The 27,669-nt window shown below is 36.8% G+C and overlaps 1 protein-coding gene across 1 annotated transcript; it reads right to left on the bottom strand.

Annotated features, from left to right (window-relative positions):
- Positions 1–1,559: 1,559 nt before the first annotated feature.
- Positions 1,560–27,469, bottom strand: nwk (FCH and double SH3 domains nervous wreck). Its single transcript, XM_077445471.1, has 19 exons — positions 27,449–27,469; positions 26,775–26,918; positions 26,608–26,693; positions 26,157–26,301; positions 25,818–25,954; positions 21,131–21,284; positions 15,892–16,119; positions 15,632–15,817; positions 13,586–13,819; positions 13,416–13,515; positions 13,172–13,338; positions 9,661–9,813; positions 5,298–5,427; positions 5,032–5,117; positions 4,842–4,955; positions 3,572–3,728; positions 3,327–3,497; positions 2,012–2,046; positions 1,560–1,925 (listed from the first exon to the last, which is right to left on the bottom strand). The coding sequence occupies exons 1-19, from the start codon at positions 27,467–27,469 to the stop codon at positions 1,560–1,562; spliced, it is 2,814 nt and encodes a 937-aa protein (XP_077301597.1).
- Between the last annotated feature and the right edge of the window lie 200 nt (positions 27,470–27,669).

The following is a 27,669-nucleotide window of genomic DNA, read 5'->3' as shown; positions in this document are numbered from 1 at the left end:
TATATGTTTGAATGTAAAGTAAAGTAATGCTATGCACAGATTTTAATTTTGCATCCCTTCCCTTTTGCTTCTACTTCTTTAAAACCATTGCATCGTGTCAACCAACACTGATTAATACACTCCGCCAAAACCCAAGACAAATTTTTAGGTCATCAACAGATTACTTTAACACAATACATATATATATATATATATATATATATATATATATATATATATATATATATATATATATATATATATATATATATATAAATAAAAATTCTTTGCTGAAATATATAAAATACATAATTTTAATAGCATGATAAATGTGTGGTTTCGTTCTTATTTATTGTTATTATTGTAATAATCGACATAGGGGCGAAGGTAAAGGTTGGTATGTAATCAATATTAAACAATTCACATTTGTCTTGACCTTGAAAATTTATTCTTATAAAGAAGTTTCACTTCAAAGAGCAAGTCCTCTTTATTAGAAGTTCTCACTTCACCAGAATATAGTAACCATACGATTTTGTTTGGATAAATACTTCTGGATTAGGACTGGTTTGGTTGAAAAGCAAGAGTTTTAGCCATTGATGTATAATACACATCGGTCTCCGTGATTTGAAAGAATGTTAAATTACAAAAAACGCAAATATCAGAATGCAAAGATCGAAAATCGAAAGATCTTAAGTTGAAAGATCAAAAAAAAAAATGGTGCATGGTAAACGGTACATACTCACGTACATACTCACTTAATTTGCGCGAGCAGGATACAACAGGAACAAGAGGAATATGCTTTTCCTCCCGTGTTAATGTGCGCGCGCAGAATACGGGAGGAAAATCATGTTCCTCTTGTTCCTGTTGTACCCTGCTCGCGCAAATTAAGTGAGTATGTACGTGAGTATGTACCATTTACCATGCACCATTTTTTTTTTATCTTTCGACTTAAGATCTTTCGATTTTTGATCTTTGCCTTCCGATATTTGCGTTCTTTCTGTAATTTAACATTCTGTCAAGTCACGTAGACCCAATACACATACATAGATGGGCCCTGACGTGTGATTTTGGTCGGAGATCTTGTCTTCACTAACTGAGGAGTGTGGGGGGTTTAACTAGCGGGGTAGTTGGATTTTTTTCCCTTCGATGTAGCGGTACCTACCTACCTACTAAGATAAACTGTGCATGCGCCAAAAGGGAGACCAGTATAACACGTGAGGGCGGATCTAGTGTATTATACATCAATGGTTTTAGCAGAGTATACCAATTTAGGTATGGTTTTGTGCTCAACGTGGTCCCTAGCAGCTTACGTTCTGGGCTACTTTTAGTATCGGGCTTTTAGTATACAAATGTATTTCACACGATTAGATGATCAAAGAAGCAGACCGGGATTAGTGGGTTGCATCAAGTACGAAGCTGTCCCTCGATACATTGACAAACAAATTATACTTTTGAGATTACCATACTGAACACACACTCATGCACATAAATGTATATATATATATATAAGTAAGGGCACAGGACAGTTGTCGTTAGCTTGAAGATGAAAGTTTTTTTAGGGTGCGCTTGTCGTCAGGGGTTCAAGCGTTGGACTCCTTGAGATCTTGGAGCCTCGCGAGCTGGTCTGGCTCCAGTTCATCGGGTATGCTCGCTCTGCCACCCTGTACCTGCTTCGGGGGAGACTGCGGCGATTCGGGGGAGCACCTCTGGTCGGGCTCCTCGGGCTCCTCGGGCTCCGCTGGGGCTCCCTCAGACTCCGCAGGAGCTTTTTCGGACTCCGCGCACTCGGTGGATTCCTCTTCATCTTCAGGTGGTGGAAATTGCTTGTCTGGGTCCTCAGCTACAGGGGTGGCTGCCGTGATGACTAATTGAACCACCCCAAGCCCGAATTCGGGCTCCGACTGATCCGGAGGCGCCGCCCTCTCTGGAGCCTCCTCCGCATCCTCCTATCGTCCCCAAAGAGAAAAAAAAACATTCCATTATTCCAATAGATTCCTATCGGTTTCATATCCGACGTATTCTAAATCATTACCTCCTCCTCTACGAAGAATGTCGGCACTTCATCCACTAAGCAGCGACAAAAAATATAAAAAATGTGTTAAATATGAAAATGTCAAACGAAAACACTACTTTAACTCTGTGAAGTCCAAAGCAAACCTTCGAAACACAAGTGCGAACTTAACCAAGAACGATTCTTTGCTCGTAAATGAAACCCCCCCTTCGAAAATTTACTTAGATATGTACATACCAGTCTCACAAGTATCTCCGTAAAATTTTATTCTGAACAAATGCATGAGAAGCCATTTTAAATGCTTTCTACATCCACCCCCCCCCCCCCTTGGAAGCATTTTGAAAGTAGTACATGTAAAAACTTTATTTTCATTTTAAGATGATTTTTTAATTCTCTCTATTTCTCTCACGTGTAATAAAGTGTGTTTGAATATTTGTTTTGTGTTTTCGTTGATTGATTTCAATATCTTATAATAAAATGTAAGTATGTAGTACATTTCAAATTAGCTATGGATTAATTTTTGTTCTAGGAATGTCGAGGCAATATAAAATTATAAAACTTATATACTGACCATAAATTGAGTCTATTATTTGTCTTCGTTTTTGAAAAACAAATAATAGCCCACTCTAATTTAAGGCCAATAAATATTTTTATTTTGTATGCCTACTCAAAATTCTCAAAGGAAAAATATGTGCTCATAACACACATACATACCTACATTAATTTTAAAATCAACTAGTAGCAAATACTTGTTGCCTGAAACTAGATATGTAATTTTCAGCTTCATATTTCACGTATGTGTGTATGTATGCATGTATGTGTGTCTGTGTGTGTGTGTGTGTACACAACAGTGGTCTTTTCCGTTGATTTATTTTTGTTTTATTTTCAAACAAAAAAAAAACACTAATTAACCGCTTAGCTGCCCAACGCGCCTTAAAGCGCAAACAGCCGTATCTATTATACGCTCAGCGCGTCGGCTGGGCGTCTAAGCGGTTAAAGATTTAATTTCACAATGAGAGTCTTTATTTGGAAAATATACAGTATACAGGGTAGGTATGTCGGGACTTCGGGTAGATTTCGCTTAGTGTAAGTGCGAGCAGTGCGCACGCATAAGGTACACGTGTCGTTAATCTGTGGTTCAGTCTGTCTGGCGCTTGTCGATCGTTTGCACCAAACCAATATATAGTTCAAATGAAATTGAGAGTGCGAGAGAGAAAGAGAGAGAGATAGTGAAAGAGTGAGCCATAAAATATATGTACATTTGATATGTTCTATTATCAATTGCAATGAATCGTTCGTGCGAACATGGTTCAGAATTTTCAGAAGTGTCAATTACCGGTGATTTCGACTGGTGGTTTGCTCTGGAACTGTGATCCGTACTGTTCCTGTTGATCCCGACTCAGCTCCAGGTTGAAGCCGTTTTCGGGGGGTGGAGGAGGTGGCATTGATGGGGGTGGGGCGGTCGGCTCCCCGTTACATTTCGCCGGCTTTTTCACCTCTGAATATACTGAAATTTACATGTATAAATATTAATTATTCTTCATGTGAGTCGTGGGGAATGAATGGGTCGTTTCGACTCACTGTGTTCTTCTTCGTCATGTTGCTCCATACACGGGGTGGCTTGGGTGATGATGAGCTGAGCTTGTGGTACACCCAGAGCAAAACCTGGAGGTGTGAATACTGGAGGTGCCGAACTTGGAGGTGTCCACTCCTCACCAGTGCTAAGTGGCTCTCCATCCTATACAATAGTAAATAAATCATCAAACACCAAAAGGGTCGCCAAGAGAGTATGTTTCTATGTAATATGTAAAAACTTTTCGTCGTTTTAATATTATTATGGTCGCTATTCAACATTATTATAAGCATTGTTTAATGCTATTATGGTTATTATTCATTACCCTAAATTATGCTAAATGAAGTTTTTCATTATTTGACCCGCTCATTATATCTGGTTAACCTTTTGAGTGCTGACGTCTTTTCTGTTGAAAGCCCGCCACGCTGAAAATTTCGCCAAAATTTCTAGCTAATCTATATAACTACCACCGAGGATTTTGAGTTTTGTAAAGGTCTGTTTAGACTAATATATCTTAGGTTACCTGACAACTCGTTCACAGATTTTCCGTAAACCGATGATGCGCTCCAGGCATTTCGTATACGGCCATCTCTTTCTCACCCCGTCTTTTTACCATGATCTCGTTTACTCTGCCATTACGTATGCAGCCATCTCTTTCACAGACCGTCTGTTATCAGTGAACAGACGGTCTGTGAAAGAGATGGCTGCATACGTAATGGCAGAGAAAGAGATGGCCGTATACAAAATGCCTGGAGCACATCATCGGTTTACGGAAAATCTGTGAACGAGTTGTCGTGTCACCTATATCTTAAAACAATATAAATTAAACAAAAGAAGTCTATTAATGAATGTATTTTTCCAAAACTAGTTCCGTCTTTTTCATTGTTGTTAAAATGTAATGCTCACAATCTAAAATACTAAGGATTTCCAACGGGAAATTCAGAGGGTTATAAATTTGGAAATTCCGGTCTATAAATTTCAGAAATTCCAGTCTTTATAAACGTTGACAAATGAATGACACAAATTACACGACCCATGTTCAATACATTTTTTTTCAATGCTACCTGGAAAGGCTTAGCGGGTAGTATTTGTATATGCTCAAAATAAAACGCCTCTCGGAGGTTTTCAGGCCTATGGACTTGTTGGCAAAACGCCGATTGGCGTTGGTCAGCATTCAAAGGGTTATTGATTAAACTCCTTTAGGTTCAGGTCGGATTCATTAACTTACTCCGAACTAACATAGTGAAGCTAATATAAAGCTTGTAAAGCTGCACTAACCTTGTCGCATTCTTCCACAACAAGTGATGGGAAGTTACCCCTGAGTCCGTCGATTTCCCCACACCACCAGCCATCATCAATATCATGCGCACACTTGTTGATCAACAGTATGATCTGAAATGAATCATAAAAAATATTCTAATATATACAGAGCATACACTCGATGTATGTAAATGCAATAAGACATCACCTGTCCCTCTTCAAATGAAAGTTCATCAGAGGCATTCGCAGTGTAGTCATAGAGAGCAAAGCAGTATGAAGCTGTGCCGTTAGTGGCCGATGTGGGTATGGTAGTCATCGAAGGGGGAGATTCTAAAGGTTCAGGCGGGTCTGGCTGCTCGTATGAATCTTCCTGTTCATACATGTGTTGCTGCTGTTCGTGCTGTTGCTGCTTCTGTTGCTGTTGCTGTTGCTGTTCCTGCTGTTGCTGTTGCTGTTGCTGTTGCTGCTGTTGCTGTTGGGCGAGCGGCACCGATATAACCGAGATCTGATCTGGAGACTGGCCTGCGTCTGGATCCTCTCCATCTACCGTGTAGTCCACGGAAGAGAAGGATATCTGCGTCACCAGGCCTGGAGTGGGCGACGCCTGTTTGCGCCAATACAAATTTTTAAGTAACATTGGAAAGTCAATTCCGTTGATAAACTCTTTGAGGACTCCACGAATTGTGCAATGCTAAATATTCGACGGCTAATCAGAATATATACATACATACATATGTAGTGCGTTTAATTTAAGTTTAAAATTTGGCAACATCTAACCCAGTTTAGTAGTGCCTAGTGGTTGTAAGTGGATACATACATTTATATGTACGTACATATATGTACATACAGTTTCAAGCTACATATTTCCCGAAAGCTTTCCAGGTATTCAAGGGTTTCTCAGTACCTTTATAGCATGTTTTGGGAAGTACATAGCTGGAAAATGTATATTCACCCTAACAGCTTTGATATATGTATCTAATAAGCCGTAATAAAATTTTCTTTTCGTTACATCCAAGCTCGCTCCGCTACAAATCGCAGCAAAACACGCGGTGGCATACTCATTTTAATTTCGGTATTTTTCATCTCGACGAAATTCGCTTCTGTTTGACCGCATGTTCACTCGAACTTGTATCGATGTCGAACGTATGGACGTCTCTTTCGCCCGCATATATTTTGCCGCGAGTACTGCTCGCACTTATGCGAACTCTATGTCAGATTCCCAATATACCTCTCTCCACTCGTCTTGTGATCCGGATACTTTTGACTCGACTTTTGCCTTTTTAAACTTGCCAAAAAGATCCAACGCAGATATAATGATTGCCAATCATCAATGCTCATCGGAATGTCATCTGCGCGACCCAATGAATATCTCGTCTTTCGTACATGCTTAAATTCAAACAGATGCGAATTTCGCCGAGACGAAAAATACCGGAATCGAAATAAGCATCCAGCCGCGTGTTTTGCAGCGATATGTAGCAAACCCATCCAAGCTATCCATGTAAAAATAAAATAAAAATTTTGTAATGTGTTTTTTTTTACAATGAATTAAAATAAAATACATAGCTGGATATCAAAGTTTAACCAAAATATAAAAAAAAACACATTTTGGGTAAAAAGCTGCTCATTTTTGTTGTTGAGTTGTCCCTGCGATGAAATGGTCATGCGATGAAATCTCCTAGAATCTAGAGATTCCAATACCGGTACTATCGAAACCGATTCTTTCAGTTTTTAGTCAAAATTCGACCTTCGGTACAACCGACAGTACAAAATAGACCGAAATATAATAATATCAATTTTATGTTAGTTGAATTTATAAACAAACGTATCGCTAGTTTGTATGGTCGAAAAGTTGAAAAATGTGTCAACATTCAACATCATTTTTGACCTGCTATTCAAAGGAGCCGCATAAAATTATGTACATATATAAATTTAAAACTAGGGATTAAGTATGCCGAAAATATCTTACTTGTACTTAAGTAAAAATCCTTCAAAGCAAGGTGCACGCAAAAAATATTTAACACTCGATGATCAGTAATTCGCCTGGTGTAGATTCAACATAATATGTTATAATTAAGAAAGTAATTTATTACAATAATTAATGATTAATTGACAATTAAACTACATTTAATTAATTAATATATTCTTGGTAATTAATTAAATTTATTAGACTGCAATTTATAAAATAAATCAATACCGGTAAATACCAGTTCATACCAGTGAAATTTATTTTAGTTAGTACCGGTAGTGACAAATTTCAGATGTTTTAGAATCCGAAATGCATATTATTTATACAAACATATAAATATGTTAATGGAGTGGAAAATTTTAATTTAATTTACTTATATTCAGATTCAATAAAAATGTAAAGGTCTCATTTGGTTTCCTTTGTGGATTTGTAATATTTTAAATTTTGATTATTTACCTTAAACTGAGGTTATTATTTCTTGAAGCTATTTTTAGAAAGCATGTAAAAAATTTGGCCTTATAAAATAACCAAAAATATTTGCCGGGAATGGTTCAGACGCAACTTGTAATACTTTTATAAGAAAATTTTTTTTTAAATATGCACATGTATACATACATACATACATACATCAATTATTAATATTTTTATATATAAAATAAATATATTTGACTTTTTTACTAATTTTTCGTAAATTCGACAAAGTTTCCAAAACATAACAATTTATTCATCATGCCGAACAGTCATGCATATTTGTAGTACGACTTTAATAAATTTAGTTATTAGTATGACGACAATTCACAGACACTATTTGTAAATTCATTAGTGTGTTACAAAAAAATAACAAATAAAAACATCGAAACTAAACTAGGTATACATATTTATATTATAATTATAAACGCGTGCAAAACATATTATTATTGGCGTATAACTTTTTATTATCATGCTGTTTTATTTAACGGTGGTTCGGAACATGGGTGTTTTAATAGGCGCGAGTGTCGCTAGATGGTATTCAGTTTGTATAAATTTTCCTTAATGAATTGTGTATTTCGATTAAAAATCTAAACAAATAATCAGCCAATTGAATTTTATGTGCATGCGACGAACACACCAATAACTGAAATAAATAAATTTTGTGTAAAAAAAAAATCTGGTCCAGAAAGTGATTAGAAAACAATAAAACAAACTAGTAAGCAACTACCAGGAAGCCAAGCACCATTTTGGTGACCGACAAATTTTTATTACTACTATGTAGAATCGCGAGAACTAATCACATTCAACGTCGATTACGTGATAAGAAAATATTGTTTTTTTACGCATTTCCAATATAAATAACTGAAAAAAGTGCCACCTAAACATCAAGCGGACGATAGCGTGTTATTTGAAATTACTTCAATTGTTCAATTTGAAGAAACAAAACATAAATAATGTTTTTTGTTTAGTTGTAAACATAAAAGAAATCATTGCTGTCTTCCAAAATTAAAAACATTACATAATAGGACAACTTTCATAGTGTCTATTTTTCAATAAGAGAAGTATTTATAAATCTTTTTGAGCTATTTAATTAAGCTGAGTAATAGAATCATTGTGTAAAAATGTGTAAAATAGATTAGTTTATGAACTAGATGCAAGGGTGTTTTTTAGAGGGTTTTTTTTTGAACTGGCAAAACTTTTTCCAGCAACAGCCAATTTGACAGTTGACAGCTGATTTGTGCTCAATTTGGTTTGCCATTTGATCATAAATAGATTTATATGTACTAGAACAAGACTTTTTGAAAATCGTTGTTCAGTTCGTCCATTTTACGGTCGTGATTTGGCTTCCGAGATCGTGGTATTTAACACCATTGGATTATTATTTGTAGGGATATGTGAAGTCACTAGTCTACGCCGATAAACTAGAGACGATGGACGACTTGGAAGCCTTCGCCGCGTTATTGTCGATATACGGCCCGAGCTGTTCGAAAGTTCGCCGCCGAGCGGCGCCCATATCCGTCATCATATTTAAACACTAATGGCGTAACATTATCTTCCAATAAAACCAATAATATGGCCATTAACACGATTCGCGTGTGTTTTAAAGTTATATTCCTCTAAAAAAACACCCCTATTGTATATATTGCGAAGTTTGTGAAAATACTGGTGTTTAAAAAATCTGAGAATTACTTAGACGAATCTTAAAATTCGTCATAAATTTAAAACAGATGGAAAGCTAATTCAATAAATTATCTAAGCAAGAGATGTGTGGACATCGCGTTAAATATTTCATTTTGAAGTTCGAGTGGCACTTTGCGTCAACATAAAATTAAGTAAAACAGGACGATTGATAGTATCAACTCAGGGATGCATCAACGTAACTTTACTAGAAGAAAAAAAAACAAAATAAAAACAAGAAGTCTAAATAAACATAACGTAGACAGAGAAGAAGCAGGCATTTAAAGGGTATTCGGGCAACACCGACCTGGGCGTTTGTATCCGGAGCGAACTCCTGCAAAATAAACACAGTGAGGGACAACAGAACACAATCACTGGATAGAAAGACAGACAGAAAGAGAGAGAAAGACAGAGAAAGACAGAGAAAGACAGAGAAAGACAGAGAAAGATAGAGAAAGACAGAGAAAGACAGAGAAAGACAGAGAAAGACAGAGAAAGACAGAGAAAGACAGAGAAAGACAGAGAAAGAGAGAGGGGGACAGAAACAGCTGATTGTAAACGACGTGTAATTTTCTTTTTTTTGCTAGCAACCATTGCACACGTTGGGAGGAGGACCGTGAGCATGCGATGGCCGTCGCTTACAATGCTAAATAAATGAATTTTTGCAAGGGACACAAACGATTGACCCGGAAAGACAGACGGAAGGATGAAAATAAAATGGACCTGTTCATCCCTCTCGACGTCCAAGTAGTTGTGAGGGACAAAGCCCTCTTGGCCCCGATAGTTGCGGGCTCTCAACCAGCCATCTCCATCACCTTCTCCGATCACCTCCAACTGCTCGCTCTCCACGATGCTCAGCTCGTCTGGATGCTGTGCCTGAAATTACAAACATTACCCACCCAACCGTTTTACAAAATCTTTATCTTTGATATATAAGTTATATTCAGTAGCGTAACTATAAACATTGGGCCCGCATGCAAATGTTAGAAAAAGGCCCCCCTCTAGTACTTTTGTTATTAAAATTAAATTGGTAATTAACTCACATAATTTTAATATTCTTTTTCCTCGCCTTCAAAGTCGCAAATTATGCAATCACATATTTCAAAGACATTTTATTTTAACATCGTTTTAATTGTTAATTGCAGACAATTATTATTACTGTACAATAACGGAAAACTATTAAATGTCGTGAGAAGGAGTACAGATGGGTGAAAATTCGACACGCAATGTGTCGCGTATCAAATTTGGTATACAATTTTAAATATTTTTTCATATTAGTCATTTGAATAATTTAAAAATGACTTTCAAGATTTTTATTTGAAAAATGTATAGTATTTTTTTATTTGAAAACCTTTTGGGCCTCTAAATCTAAAAGGCCCGCATGCACCGCATGCCCGTAAGGCATAGTAGTTACGCGCCTGGAGTATCTGTTTACTTGGTTGCCATAATAATTGATAAATATTTAGAATTTGCATTACTATTCATCCGATATAGGATAAAACGGGTAAAAGGCACATGCTGTCCTTTTCATCCCATTTCGACCAATAGCATTTCGCGCGTACAAATGTTCGACTGTCTGTACGAAATGCTATTGGTCGAGAGGCGGTGAAAGAGACAGCGTGTACGTTTTGCCTAAGGGCGAAAACACACCCTTGGTGCGTGGTCCGAGTTTTCTTTTTTGATACTTTTAAACACGCGAAAAAAACGCAACACCCCTAGCTCATATACATACATGGTACACAGTCCCAAGAGGGTTTTCGGTGATATTTTATCCTTGTATATATATGTATATATATATATATATATATATATATATATATATATATATATATATATATGTATATATATATATATATATATATATATATATATATATATATATATATATATATATATATATATATAGATATATATATATATATATATATATATATATATATATATATATATATATATATATATATATATATATATATATATATATATATATATATATATATATATATATATACATATATCGGTCTCCGTGACGAGACAGAATGTTAAATTACAGAAAACGCAAATATCGGAAGGCAAAGATCGAAAATCGAAAGATCTTAAGTCGAAAGATCAAAAAAAATGGTGCATGGTAAACGGTACATACTCACGTACATACTCACTTTATTTACGCGACAGGGTATAACAGGAACAAGAGGAACATGCTTTTCCTCCCGTTTTCTGCGCGCGTACATTAATACGGGAGGAGAAGCCTGTTCCTCTTGTTCTTGTTGTATCCTCCTCGCGCAAATTAAGTGAGTATGTACATGAGTATGTACCGTTTACCATGCACCATTTTTTTGATCTTTCGACTTAAGATCTTTCGATTTTCGATCTTTGCCTTCCGATATTTGCGTTTTCTGTAATTTAACATTCTGTCTCGTCACGTAGACCCATATATATGTAGTGTGTGAATATATCGTATTTTTCCAGTAACCGAGAGATAAATATGAATTGTTTTTACATGAAAATTATTCTATTAATATTGGAAAAAATTACCATATTACATAAATATGCATATACATAATTGAAATTGTTCGCTTTAATGTTCGTAGTTGGGGTTTGGGGGAAGAATATTGTATAAATGTTATTTTACATAATGTAGCATTTAGAAATTCCGGATGAAATCACTTAAAGATAAAATATGCTTAATTGTTAGAATAGAATACATATTCAGAGCAAATGGATAAACAATATAAATTCAGATAATCATATTCAAATTTTCCTTTCGAATAACCATCTGTAGTTAGTTCCACGGGTTGTTTTTCTTCTGTGTTTGAAGAGAATTTGGAATTATTAAGACACTGATGATTCAACACAGACTATCCAACTGCGAAATTGGAAAGAAAATATATGTATCACTAACGGAGCGATACATATATTTTCTATATAGTCTTGTGCGAGATCGAATGTTTAAATTATGTTTCTACCAGTATTCTATTTATACGCATTTGTTTCCAATAAATACAAAAGTTATTAATTGATAAGACTTCTTGAACTAAAAGATCTATACATATGTAGGAATGTAGCACAACTTGTGTATCCCGAATCAAAATCAATAATATCATTTTTTCCGGTCTCCCTCACGGGCCGGAATGTGAAATGCCGGAAAACGCAAATATCGGAAGGCAAAGATTGAAAATCTAAAGATCTTAAGTCGAAAGATCAAAAAAAAGGGTGCATGGTAAACGGTACATACTCACTTAATTTGCGCGAGCAGGATACAACAGGAACAAGAGGAACAGACTTTTCCTCCCGTATTAATGTGCGCGCGCAGAATTCTGCTCGCGCAAATTAAGTGAGTATGTACTGTTTACCAAGCACCCTTTTTTTTTGATCTTTCGACTTAAGATCTTTCGATTTTCGATCTTTCCCTTCCGATATTTGCGTTTTCCGGCATTCCACATTCCGGCCCGTGAGGTAGACCCCATTTTTTCATAGCAATGCAAAAGTTGTACAATGGCATCATCGCGTTCTTGAACAAACAAGCAGAGTCAACATCGCCTACAATTATCTTCGCTACTCAAGGGCAACGACCCAATTTGACTTACGTTATAATTACAATCGGGAGCACGTAGAAAGCTTCCAACAGGATGATTTCATAATTCGATCGTATACCGAGCTACCTTGTGGCACAGCTGCACACTGACCTGACCTGCATGCCCGTGGAAACTTTCAGAAGTATGATCTCGTCACCCGGAGATGAAGGATAACCTCGAATTCCCGAAAGCAGGATTATGTGACTCAACCAGTATATAATCCAAAGCATCAGACTCATATGCCAGTTGAGCCAGCCCTTTCACTGAAGTGGACAACTAGCCGGCTTCTCCACGAATATACTATACTTGTAATAAACTTGAATACTGTACAATAATAAACGATCCTCTTAAAAATTCAACCGAGTTTCCATAGACTGGGACACTGGTCAACTGGGCACACCTTCCCATGTCCTAAACATGTTAACAAAAGTTTTTTTCCTATTGGATTAAACGACCCTGATCAAATTTCATGCACTTTTTCAAATCTTTCCCGTACCACTAAGAGTACGCAATACGCATACTATGTGTTTCTGTGTATATATTAAAAAATACTGTTTTAGATGACGAATCAAATTTATTTTCTTGTTTTATATTCCTCCTTCATATTTTTTTTTATTTTTATCCAAATAGTATAGAACAAACCAAATAATAAAACTTACCGAATAAGAGTAGATCGCCGTACATTTGTACGTGGGTGACTTTTCAGCACTGTCAGTTTCTTCTTGAGGCGTTCCATCGTCAGCTTGAGCTCCCCAGTCCACAGTTGTAGGATCCTCCCATCCGGCTGTCAGCTGATCGATGCGTTTCCTCTCCGTTTCCAACATAGCTTCAACATAAAAACCAAAACAACATTACAACTCTGTAAAACGCCAGCAACTCAGCATCTCAAATCAAAATATTCACCGTCAACTTCAATGTCAGGTGCCTCGTCCTCATCAACCACCGGTGGATTCTCTGGTTCGGCATTATCACTATCGTAGAACGAATCCGAGCTCGGATGATCCTGTAAACGTACAACAGGCAATAGCAGACAATACTCCAATGTTTAAATTGTTATTTAGAATTTATCTTACAGCCATTCCAGAGGCGTCGGTGCGCACACTCAGAGACGACCCACTTCTAGGCAAGTCCTGCACGGATAGAGCCTCAGCTTCCTGCATCCACTCGTCAACGTTGACTCCACCAGCTCTCAGGCACTCGATACGAGCTTCAGCCTTCATCTTGGATGTTTCCGCACGCCTAATTGTATGTTTCATGTCATCTATCTTGGTCTCGATGTCAGGTCCGTTCGGGTCGTTCGGATCCGTCTGTAAACAGTATCAACATTTACGATAATATTAATATCATAGTTCCCGTTGTAGTTGTAATTCCCGTAGAGCTATTTTGGCCCACAACCCAAGTTTGTAATTCTTCGCGAAAAAAAATAATCAAACGAATTTCTTAGTGCCTTCTAGTAATGACTGAAAGTTCCGAAGACCTGCAATCGTTATTGATCGCAATCATGTCAAAAATGGGGTCTGTCTATTAATATCAAAGAGTGTGCGCAGACAAATGATTGAACAGGTCAAACGCTACAAATACGGACGTCAGTTCCGAAATGGAGATAAGAAGAAGGATCGAAATAGCAAGAAATGCCTTCGGCAGCATGAAAAATGTTTTGCGTTGTCAAAGGTTGTCTATGAAATTGCGCTTAAAAATCCTGCACTCCTATGTTTGGTCGGTGTTGCTGTACGGATGCGAAACGTGGACGCTGTTAGTGGCATCCATGAACAGGATAGAGTCCTTTGAAATGTGGTGTTACCGGAGGATGCTAAATATCTAGTGGAAGGAGCATGTAAGAAACGAAACAGTCCTCCAGCTTCTTCATAAAAAGAGAGAGCTTCTTGACACGGTGAAGCGCCGTAAGGTGGAATACATACTTTGGCCACATTATTCGCGGTCCCAAATATCGCCTTCTACAAACAATCATAGAGGGGAAAATAGAAGGCAAACGGTGGCTTGGGAGAAAGAAGCTGCCTTGGCACCGGAACATCAGATCATGGATGGGACTCGGTCTCGAAAAGTTATTTCGGCTTGCCCATGATAGGAAGGAATTCGCACGGGCCATAAACGATTTCTGCCCATGGTAGTCGCCTACGTCCGAATATGGATTACAGAAGTAATTAGGCATTAGAAGAAGTAATAGGATTCAATTCGTGAACGGGACACCTATTACAGGCTAATGAGACTCACTTAGCGCTTTGATCAAGTTTATTGTGTATGTGTGTGTTTGTGTGTATGTACAATTTTTTTCTCATTTATTCAATGATTATTATTTGTAATTGGCCAGGAAAGCCCATTGGGTTTACCTGTTAGGCCTTCCTCGTATATAATAATATAAATTACGTTCGATTGCGGTATGTTTTTATGCAGCATACATACTTAAACATACACTTGACCCAAGTTTACCAACTTTATGGGTTTGAAAACTAAATCCTATATACATTCATATACGTATGTACTATTTTTATGTTTCCGAATTCGGCTCGTGGAAATTTTATTTTCAAATTCGTCTCTCAGTTTACCAAACTTATTTAAAAGCAGCAATTATTTGGATACATTTATAAAAACTCCAAAAGATCCACGTACATATGTACTTTGATCTATTGAGTATTATTTATAGCTGCTTTTAAGGACTGATTTTACTGAGAATAAAAAGACAAAGCAAACCAAATATGTACTTATAAACAAAGATTGACGTTAGGACGATGTTATGTAGATATAGTTAGACGACGTTGGAGCAATGGTAGGTAGTATTTGCATATTTTAATAAACCAATTCGATTTCAATACAGATAAGGTCACTATCCAAAGTCGTTCAAAGTACACATGCAAATATGGATACGTCTCGCCGGTATCCATCACTGTCATCTCCCTGTATACACGGTCGTAAATTATCACGTAAAGATAGCGAGAACCGATCGATCTTAGTTTTTTTTGTTTTTTGAAAATACAATATCTAAAAAAACCTATGCATAAACTACTTCCGTTGTTTGTTCGCGTTTTAATTCTCTCTTCAAAGACTGTTGGCTCTGAACATTGCTTTTTATTCGATGTGTTGATAGAAATCAGAACTCATACCTTTTGTCCAGAGTCTCTGAGGGCTTGCAGCAGTTGCAGTTTTCTAGTTCCATCTCGGACGCAGTTATTGTCGCGAGCTATGCGGGTAGCCCAACGCCTAGCTTCTGACGACAGGGTGACAGCAGCACTCTCCTGTTCTGAAGTAATTAGGTCGACAGGATCACTGTCACATGGCTCGTACTCGTACTGCGTACATAAACGATAGGTGAGCTAAGTGAAGCAAGTGAGACATGGATATTGACATTCGAAGTGCTTCATACTTGTATGTGCTGTTTGAGCACCGGGTAGTAGAGATAGCAACACTGCAAGTTGTACTCTCGGGTCAGCTGCTGAGCCTGGTCTCGTATCTTGCCGAAGGAGTGTTGGGTAGCTGAACAGGTGAGTAGTTCAGTACGTCCCATCAGCGTAAGATACTCTGCGACACGTTCGTACACAGCCGCCTCCATGGTGCTCATACACCCTTGAAGATCCACCAAGAAGTAGCGGTTCTAGAAACAAATCACACGTGAAAAAGTCGTTTTGAAGTAGGACTTTACATGTAGCGGATGATTATAGGGTTGACCCTTTGAGTGCTGACGTCTTTTCTGTTGAAAGCCCACCACGCTGAAAATTTCCAACTAGAATTATTTAGAAATCCAATAGAAAGCAGGTCTAAAAAGTGTAGCTTATACAAACAAACCCTAGATCACAACCCTAGATAACTACCGCCGAGGATTTCGAGTTTTGTAAAGGTGTGTTTAGACTCTCTTAATATATCTTGCAATAATCTAATATATATAATGAGTATGTAAGTATGTAAATAAATATGTAATGTTGGTTGGTAACATCGAAAACAAATCGAAGTTTCTATGAAAATCCGATATATTTTTTTTCGGTTCAAATTTGCGGCAAAATTTAATAAAAAAACAAATGAATATTTACTATTAGATTCGCCATGTTTAAGCTGTTTATTTTACAAATACTGAGCGAAGCCGGGGAAAACAACTAGTATAAAATAAACAAAAGAAGTATATTAATCAATGTATTTTTCCAAAACTAGTTTCATCTTCTTCACTGTTGTTAAAATGTAATGCTCACAATCTAAATGCCAAGCCACAGTCTAAAATACTCAGCAGTTGGGGATTTACATCGCAAAATTCTGCTATGGTTATAATTTGGAAATTCCGGTGTAAACCTGTCTTTATAAACATTGACACGGATTACACGACCGATGTTGAATGCATATTTTTCGGGTAAGTGGGTAGTATTCTTGTTTATTTTTTACATGTCATGGGATTGTTGGCAAAAAGCCGATCGGCGTTGGTCAGCATTCAAAGGGTTAAATAAAGAGGTAAAGCGTAACATATGTAAAACATTAAAATTATTATAAGTTCAAAATAAAGTAATATAAAAAGTAATAAAATTTATACTAGCACAACACAGACCGACAACTGCACGTAAATAGCAGTAAGAAAAATATTCTTTAGTGCATTCTATATGGACACATTCATACATTTGTTCCGTAATAGGTATGAAACAGCAGTAACCGACACGATCTATTCATATGCCCTCCCACAAAAGCCTAAAACGTGCCATACGGCGGCGGGGGGATTGGAACCAAACACATTTTTTTGCTACTTACATTACATTACAGTACATGTCACCGAAACGGATCAAGCAGAACCAGCTGTCTTTGACCACTGGAAATATTCATGCATGAGTGGGGACTGCACCCGTACTAACGAAAGTGCTGTAAATATTTTCGGAAAAGCCATATTGTGACAATATTGACTGAACGATATGACGCAAGTAATATTGCACCATATCGTCGCGCTCTGTAATGTAGATGTAAGCCGAATTTGCCTTGCACTCGTCCAAAACAAGTAAGAATATGCTAAAAACGGGCGGTGCTGTATAGTATGAATAGAAGTAGTATTTAGTGCTGGATAATATAATTGTTTACATGTGTTAATAAGTAATTTTTTTCTGTTGATTAATATCGAAGAGTAAAAGCACAAGAACAGATTGTTTTCATATGCTTTTATTGTAATTGTAATTTATTTTTTAATTAATATTTTAAAGACCCTGATTCTGGAAAAAATCATTACTAGAATATAAATATATAAAAAATACACAAAAACCGATCGCAAAAAACGAATTTACACTTTTTGAAAGAGGCCTTAAAAAATTAATTTTGAAAAAGCTTTTTTATAAAAAAAAATTTACTTTTAAAAATTGTGCTGTAATTAAATAGCTCTAGCTTTGACATTTAAATAATATCTTAGATGTACATTAAAGATATTAAAAATAATTATGCCCATCGCAAAAGGAGAATATTTTATTCTTGGAATTCTAAAATAAGCTCGCCCCCTGGCTCCTGAATTATTATTTTCCCAGGGCCCAGTCTCGCTCGCCCGGACTATATGTATGTATGTACATACATATATATGTATACGAACGAAACATCTCCCTGATTGAAATAATAATAAGGTTAATTAAATTTGCGAATTTTATACAATTGAGAGCTACATGTATAACAAGTTTTTAATTATTAATTAACCCATTAACCGGGAGAACTTCGCCAACTTTCGATAATGTCAAAAAAGGTACCTTCGCCGGCTGTGCGGTTTAACCTGTATAGAAATCCTTGCTCATACATATGTAATTAGTATTCGCAAACATTCTTTGTACGTAATTTCATTAAAATTGTTTGACTCCTCCTACTTTGATATTTGGCCCACTCTACATATGTATATTAACCCTAGCGGCGATATGAAAAAGCGCTCGATTAAAAATGGCGAAATTATTTCTCACATAGCAACAGTGTTTGAAAAATGAAAATCCGTCTACTGCGATCTCTGGTAATCCCCATTGCATTGTCTGGTGTCAAATCGAGCCACAACGGGTGACTTTGTTATGTTATGTTATGTAGTTATGTTGGTCACCCAACTTGAGGAACCAGAAGCAACCAAGAATCCACTCATTAATGCCTGTAAGAGTTTTCGGTGCTAATATAGTATGGGGTCTACCTTCACTTCTCTACTTTAGTATGCAATCTATCTTCATGTTTTTACTTAAATATGCGGTCTCACTGTCTCAGTTCTCGCGTGTGACAGTTAGACTGAATAATACCGATCCTAACAACCTAATCTTAAATGAATAGAGTCAACCCTAACTTAACCTAACCTAACCTGACCCCTAAATAAATAGGAGTTGGCTGTTAAGACATGTTTTTTTTTGTGAAAATATTGATGAAATAAAGAATATCAGCCAACACCTATTTATTTTAGGGTGAGGTTTGGTTAGGTTAAGTTATGATTGGCCCTATTCATTTAAGATTAGATTGTTGGGGTCGGTATTTTCTTCGCTGTTGCTGCTTCGAAAACATTATGGGGCGGCAGGAAAAAACAAAAATTATAATAAACAGGTCGTTGCTACGATACAAATAGTCGACTGCGATTCAAAGATAGATCGCATGCTAAGGCAGACCACATACTAAAGTAGCACCGTACCCCTTAATACAACGCTGTACATTTTGAGGGATCGCACAAATCACTCAAGCAATAAAATAAAAGGTTCGTAAAATATCACAGTATAAATGTATAAAATCGAGCCAGACAGACGAAAATAGTCCAACTGTCAGATATGGGTTTAAAATTTGGCCGTGACACGTACGTATGTGCATACATACATATATCAGAATTATAATATAAAAATTTTAACATTCATGAGTGAAGTAAAAATATATATGAGAGATTATGGAAGCCTATAAATGCAAATTTTATAAGATAGTGTGAAAAAGAAAAATTTATAGGCTTTTAAACAATTAAATTTTGACAAAGCGAAAGGGTGGCAGAAAGGCCGATAAATACGGCAACTTACCATTAGACGTCTAGATGTTCAAATTTGTAGCATGTTTTAAACTTGTCTATTACGATTATTTTTCACCATTGTACTGGCGGATTTGATTTGAATATATACATATATTGTTGACCAAACCGCGAAAAACGGCAAAGTTTCAAAACGATCGGAAGAATGTAGGATATCAAATCCAAATGTTGTCAGACGAACAACTGATCTCGCTGGTTGGGTGACATTATGACTCGGACAACTGATGAGTTGCCCAGTGTGGCATGTTCCATACAAATGCATACATTTGATCTGGTCGCGCAACAAAGTCACCCCACAAGTTGCTAATGGAGAACGGGACGTTAGATGCCTTCGAAATGTGTTACTGGGGGGGCGGATGCTGCGAATTGCATGAACCGCACGAACATTCTCAAAGAGCTAGCAGTTTCAGAGTAACTCTCCACAACATGTAGAAAAAGGGTTCGTTCCATAGATATAGAATAACATACATAGATGAGGTACTTCAAACAAATTTGCCCGGAGAAAGCGAACGAAGCAACGGGGAGTTGCCGGAGGTTAAATGTGCGGGGAAATGAATGAATAAAAGGAAAGCAAAAGTGACAATGGATCTTTTCACTTAGAAGCCAGCTAGCTACTGAGAAATTGTACTCTTTTTGGTAGCACTCTTCAAAATGGAGTTCCAAGTTTCGAGCGTCAGGCCCCGTCTACATATGTTAATACAACTATTGTTCTTTCCTATTTTGGCCATATTGCCAGGAAGGATGTGGAGAGTTTAGAGAAGAATAAGTAGTCACGGAAACACTAGAGGGAAGGCAAGCGAGAGGATACTTTCCCATAATATGGTCAAATCAAATTAAATAACAGATGGGATCGTCTCTAAGGGCCGGGGCGCACCGCTCAACTCGCGAACAACTTGGTTGAGGGCGACCAGACCAATGCATGCTGGTAGATGGGACATGCCACACCCATCAACTTGTTTGTCGCACACATTTCCATATTTTTTTTCGTGTCACGCGACTAGTCGGCCGACAAAGTTGCACGGTGCGGCCCGGCCCTAAACGCTGCTTTCAACCTGACACCTGATCCCAGATAATAGAAATGCCCACAACACTCCACATTGAGCAAACCGCAAAGAAGAAGAAGCAACAGTACAGTGTTCATATCTCATGATGGTTATGTGTATGTACGTGTATGTACGCACATACAAACTTAATTAGTTGTAAATTCACAGAGATAAAAAGATCAACAGTCGGGATCAGCAGTTGACAGCAGACTACGTAAATTTCGATGATTGACAGACTATTGGCCAATGGACACTAGGCCGACAGACATTTGACCAACGGAAATATGACCGAATGAAATTTTTAATTGTTTAAATTTATCAGAAATATCAAATTTTAATTATAAGTCGAAGCGATTTCTGAATAATGTATCTTTTTTTCAGTGAGTTTCGAGTGATTTTGATACACAATCGGCCAAATGTCCGTTCTGCCATTAAGTTTGCCATCAAGCGTCAGACGGCCTAACGTCCGTTGGCCAAGTGTCCGTTCGGCCAAAAGTCCACGCACGATTTCGATGTTTTAAAAGGTAAATTTTGACCATTTTACATAGTTTGTAAAAAAAAAGTAGATCTAAAAAATTATTTCTTACCTGATGGGCATTAGCAGCAGCCAAACTGAGCAAATAGTCGTTGCGAGCTCCCGTGGATTTTTCTTCGAGCGCGTCCCTTCTGGAAGATACCTTGGCGCTGTTCTTCTGCAACGAAGTAATCGATTGGAAGAACGAGCCCTTCTTCTTTTTCAACCTGCAAGAACAATCGCCAAAATAGAACTTCCCTTTGACTTGCTAGCATTTTCAAATTTTGGGAACGTTTCGTAACATTACACCGTTACTACGGATATTTGAAAATAATAAGTAAATGTATTACCGCATAATATGCACACAACGCCGAGCGAAAATTTACTCCACATTATCAAAAAATAATAATAAAAAAAGCAATATCACCAAATGTATTAAAAATATTTGGTATTCCAGCTTTTAATGTATGTATAGCATTTCTCCATATTGGGTTACATTCGGTTAGGTTAGATAACGCTTGTAGAGATCGCTGAGGCTTTCGCAATAATTAATTTATGTATATCGAAAAAAAAGCCGGATCTTAGATGAAAACATATGATAATTCGGACTCAACCGCACAGCTGATTGATTATAGCGTGATATAATTAAACTTTGTGTGTGTGTGCGTGTGACGTAAAATGTGATATGCAACCAAACTGATGGTTTGACTCCGATTCATCATGTTTTCTTATAAGCTGAAATTGACTATTTCATGATTATACCATTGGTAAGCATTAACCGAAACCTGACTGCGTCAAAAAGCTTGGATTAAGCTGTACTTCATCTATTGAAACTTCGTATACAAGAGAAAGTAAAAAATATATATACATATACACTCTTAATTGGAATACCTTATATGTACATTTGAACGGTAACTTTTCTAGCAAATTTTTTTGGAAAAGTGAAGACCATTCTAATATACATGCATACGTATGGATGTATGTATGTACCTACAATTTAATTAAGGTGTACGGCAAATAATAAACTTCAAAGACTGCCAGATGACGTCATTCGGTATAAAGAAACCACACATAGATGCTTGTCTATTGTTTTTGAAATATTCTGATATTATGCACGTCTACGTTTATCATGTGCTTTAGTTTGAATTTATTTTGAAAATCGTTCTCAAATGCTTGTGAAACCGATTGACGTCATTGGCTTTTTTATATAAAATAGCATACAATAAGCCGATAAAAAGAATTAGACGTATAAGCTTTATTCAATCATACGAAATACATAGTAAACATACATATCTTTTCCACGCAGTCTGTAATGTATTTATGTAATCATTATTTTTTTATGTATTATTCAAAAAAGTATATATATCTGAAAACATTGCAAAAAACTTAACATCGGCAAATTTGCATCGACGTGTTTCTATAAAAAAAATACCCGCAAACAAAGTTCAGAATTTAAATTTGAGATATATGTACATATAAAATATGGGGACGTCGAGTGTTCGTATCGATCTACATATGTATAGATCTGCCATATTATCTCGGAAAATGGCATATGTTAGAAGAAATCGCGTCGTAAATACATATATGTATTTACATATACATACATAGGGCAGTCTCAAATAATAATACTCGAAACAAACAAAAAGAGTTTTCCGTAGTCTAACCATACACAAGTGACGTTTTTTATGGCGATATTAGATTCAATTGTCACAATTTAATGGTGGATTTATGAATAATAAATCTGCGTTTAAAGTAATTCTAGACACATGTATAGCCACAGGTATACATATACATGTATGGTTATATATCGATTAAATTAAGTTCAAACCCGGAATTGTTTTGCAAAAAATTAAATCTTTCTAACTATATTACTATATAATTAAAAAAAAAATAATAGTTTTCATTGTTAAAATGAGAGTTATACGCGAGGAAATTTAAGTAAATAATACAAACGAATTAAAATAAATTAGGTGTATGGGGGGGGGGGGTTAATGTAATATCTCAAGCACGCGCTAGCGATGAATGAATGGCCGCAAAAATCAATACGACGGCCAAAATGCCCGCACGCGTGTATACAGCGTGGCACGAAAGTAACGAAGTCGAATAGTGACGTCACGTCACCAAAAGGTGTGTGTGTGTGTGTGTGTGTGTGTGTGTGTATGACTGTAAATAGAGGAGCCGGGAATAATGACAACGTGTAATCAGCCTGTAACGTGTATGTTTCACACTAGTTACGGACTGTAATCGCATCTTACCAAGCATACATCAAATCATAATGGAAATTTGCACACACACTCCAGTTCCAGCGAAGAAGTAATGTATTATTACTTCGCTTATTACAAACCGTAATCACACGCGTCATTGATTGGAATGTGATTTGCTTGTAATATGCTTTTTCGTTTAAGCACAGTATACGTACAAAGTTTAGGGCGAAAACGCACGGCGACGAGCGGCACATCGTGTGCATGGCTCCCTGCTGTGGATGGTCTCCTACATTTCAATTATGGTATACACCGTTAACGATCACGGTCAAGCAAGGATACAAGAAATACAAGGATACAATTTTCCCGAAAACGGTAATTGAATTATTAGTCACATTACGATCGCCCAAAAGACAATTTTTGGCATGAAAATCGTGAATATGGAATATTTGGCACTCGAGTTCTCGTTATTATGATAGTTATCGTTATTATAATGGACTCTTCGGCTGCCAGATGTTCCGTTATAGACATTTTAGTGACTTTTGGGCGAGCGTTTTGTGACCAATAATCACCGAACTACTGAAAACACCCCATAGGGCCATTTTGGGGCGGGGCATGCTGGGCGTTCCATGAATATGTGCAAGGCACGGCCCATTTTTTTCGCATGTTTAAATGTATCTATTAAAAACCACGTGGCACGTGCACCGCTGTGTGTTTTCACCCTTAATGAGCTTGGACAGTGTAATAACTATAGATCGGCGCTCGGTTTCTATTTTGACAAAAAATGTGTTCACCAGTGTCAATTTCTATTGTTATTCTTTTTTTTTGCTCTCTAGCTTTGTAGGACAATAGGAACTAGCAATGGTGAATGGTGAATTTGTTGTGCAAATAGAAACCGAGCGCTGATCTCTAGTAATAACTAAGGGACGGCGGTCAGGTTGCTCGACGGTTACAAAAAATGGTTCACTATTGTTAATTTTTATTGTCAACCATTTTTTTTGCTCTCCTGCTTTATCGGACAATGGAGAGGTCTATTGTTATTTTATGACGGAAACCTGACCGCCGCCCTTTAGTAATAACGTTCGGAAAACGTGTATGTATGTTGCAAATTAATTGTATAATATATTCGTTTGTACGTGGCTCAGCAGTATTACATTACATGCTGTAATCACATTGCAGAGTAATCACTCTCGTATGCTAAACTAAGCGACACAATTGCTTAGAAAATGCATGTAAGTATTACAGAATGTAACAATTACACTTTCTTTGGCGTATGTGTAGTTTTCCAGAGTGAATCTCGTGTTATTTCCAAATTGCGTTGTGTAATCGTTGAGTAATCACAAATATGGACTGTAATTATTCGACACGTACTTCTGTATGTGCGGAGGTTTCTAAGGGTTGGTGGACAACAATGATACATATGTACATACATATCACATACAAGATATAAACGCGCGAAATGAGCAACACGTTCGCAAAAAGCAATCAATCTCGTCGACACGCGAGGCTTTTGAAAACCGTTTTCAAAGTTCAACTCTTGGAGTGGCGAACGGGTTAAACGGTGACCCCTCCACCGCCGCCTCAAACGTGGTGAAAATCTATACATACCGTTGGAAACGCGCCAATCAAAGATTCGGCATAATGTGAACAAACAACGGCCATGACCTGGTTTTATTACCATAATATATTATTTATATCAGACGCCATTAAAAAGCGCTGTACCTTTTTTAAAAAAAAATTATGTAAATATATATATATATATATATATATATATATATATATATATATATATATATATATATATATGTGTGTGTGTGTGTATATATTTATATAATTACTCTTTTCATGACCTTTATTTTTCGTACAAAAAAAAACATTCAGTAATTATTTTCAATTTTTTTTTTTACGCACATTTATATAATTACATTTTGAATATAATTACTCAATATTAAAATCGCACAAATACATACATATATAATGTAAGTAATATAATAAAATTTGTGGAATATTTAAAAATAAATAAATTTGGGAACAAATTGTATATATCATAATAATATAATATAATTATATTATTATCTCCTCCTCCCTCCTCTACCCTCCTCTACCTCTCTTCTTTTCTTCCATTGATTCGTGTGGATCAAACATGGAAACAAACTACTTTTTGACATACACATTATATGATACATAGATTAAAGGTCTGACCGCACTATTCGGCCGTCGGCTGCTGCAGCACGACACAATACGGCAAAGTTGATACAAAAGGCAACTCTGTCGCGTGACGCGTAGTGCGTTATATCTCATACAATTTCATACAAACAATATTTGGCCGCACGCTGCCGTTCGTGTCGCAGACGCATAGTGCGGTCAGACCTTAAGAGTCAAACTTAGTTTGTTTTAAATTGAAATTTTCTTAAATCAATATTTGAAATTATTATTATCAAACATGAAGTGAAGGGAGCGGGCGGGGTGGGTTTGCTAATTTGATGGTTTTTGACTGGGAACTGAAATATGTATGTACTTAGGTAGAGTGAGTTTGATGTAAAATAAATGAGTACGAACTTCTCTTCAATGTCCTTGGCCTTGTCTCTGACGTCATGCGCCGAATGCTCTTCGTCAAAGTATAACTTCTTCGTCTTGTCCACATCCTGGACGCACAGCTGCAGCTCCTTGTGAACGTTCATCAGCTGATCGGAGCACTGCAACAGGGGACACCTTTCGTTACGTTTGCATAATAATATATAGTATACTAAAAGCAAAGACATATGTACATACATCTGTAACATAAATAAGTATCGCAAATTTCGCAAACAGTACGCAAATGCAAAAGGGGCGCTGTTTCGAATACCAGGATAGAAGGTGGAGTGCAGAAACGGGCAAACAAAAAAATATGGTTTATACCTTTTTGGAGGTAGACATCTTGTGGGTCCTGAGAGCTTTCGCTTCGTCTGCTATCTGCTGTTGGAAAACTTCGACGGCAGCCAAACGAGCCCTGGCCAGCTTCTCGTTCTCCTCCAGCACCGTCCTCCATACACTCCACATGTTCCTAAAATCAAACATTGATTAATCCAATTGAATTTTAAAACTTTGAACAGACAATCATCTGTTTTCTAACGAAAAAGTATTACATATCGATTAATAGTATAGAACATATTGAAGGTTTTGACTAGTTAAATATGATATACACAACTTTTTTTCTCGAGAAAAATGCATGCAATTAATAATCATTGGTTTTGAGGTCGATATATATTATTATATATATATATATATATATATATATATATATATATATATATATATATATATATATATATATATATATATATATATTTTTTTTTTTTTTTTTTCATACCATTTTTCTTCGCCGCCGTCGACTTTTAAATCGGGAATATTTGGATTCTTCTTATTGAGATATGCTGAGGAGATCTTCAGCAATGCCTGAAAAGACACAAGCAGTTTTAAAGATTGTGATTGTACATATGTGTGAGTCAATATTATATTATGTAAATGTGCACATACTTCCGAATAGGACTTTTCTATGGCGGACCTCTTTAAAGTGAATTGGCGTATATCTTCCAGAAGGTCGCATTCGTGTTGATTTTTGGCCTGAAGTTTAGCAACCTGCTCACCATGCAAATTTTTCAAAAATTTCGCATAATTACCCTGCAAAAATAATTTTACCGATTAATTACTCGCCTTATGTTTCAGACATAGAAAAGTTAACAAAACTATAATTTATTTGTCCAGGCGAGCCTAGAAATAAATCAATCTCTAAGAATCCGAAACTTTCAACTCAATTTGAATTTTGGCCCAAAAACAAAGCTGGTAGAAAAATTTTCTTTATATAAAAAAAAAATCATTATTTCAATCTAATACAGTGTGTCTGAAACAATCTGTTCTTGCCACAGTCGATTGATCGATGAGACGATGGACCAAGATTGCATCTGATCCGACACACCCTTTCCATTATGTGTGTAAATGCAAGGTGTCAAAGTATGAGAGCAATTACATATGAAGTATTGTAGAATTTCGTAAAATTTGAATAGACGATTGGGATAGTTTGAAGGTGTAGTGGAAAGGGGACGCTAGTTTTGGGGCAGGTGGGTTTTTCAAGATGTGATTGATTGGTCGGAGGCTGGGGCGCGTGCGAGGGTTTTAAGGGTGCTTGCGAGCCCCCATGGGGGTCTTCTCACCTTTCTAGGGGGAGGCTGCATGGCGACGAGCGCGGGGCTAGCGCTGGGGCGTCCGCCCGGCTACTGGCGCGGCGCCGCTATCGACCCACAAAGCCTTCTCCACCCCCGAGCAACCCCTACCAGAATTGGGGTTGCCAATCGACAGAAAACCATCCCCTCCCTTTTGAAGTTTTTCAACGATGAAAATGCTCCGTGTCTAAATTACATTTGAGGAAATCTCG

The sequence above is a fragment of the Arctopsyche grandis genome, chromosome 2 (genome assembly GCF_051622035.1).
Source record: "Arctopsyche grandis isolate Sample6627 chromosome 2, ASM5162203v2, whole genome shotgun sequence".
In the NCBI taxonomy this organism is placed as follows: domain Eukaryota; kingdom Metazoa; phylum Arthropoda; class Insecta; order Trichoptera; family Hydropsychidae; genus Arctopsyche; species Arctopsyche grandis.
This window is presented reverse-complemented; position numbering and strand designations above follow the sequence as displayed.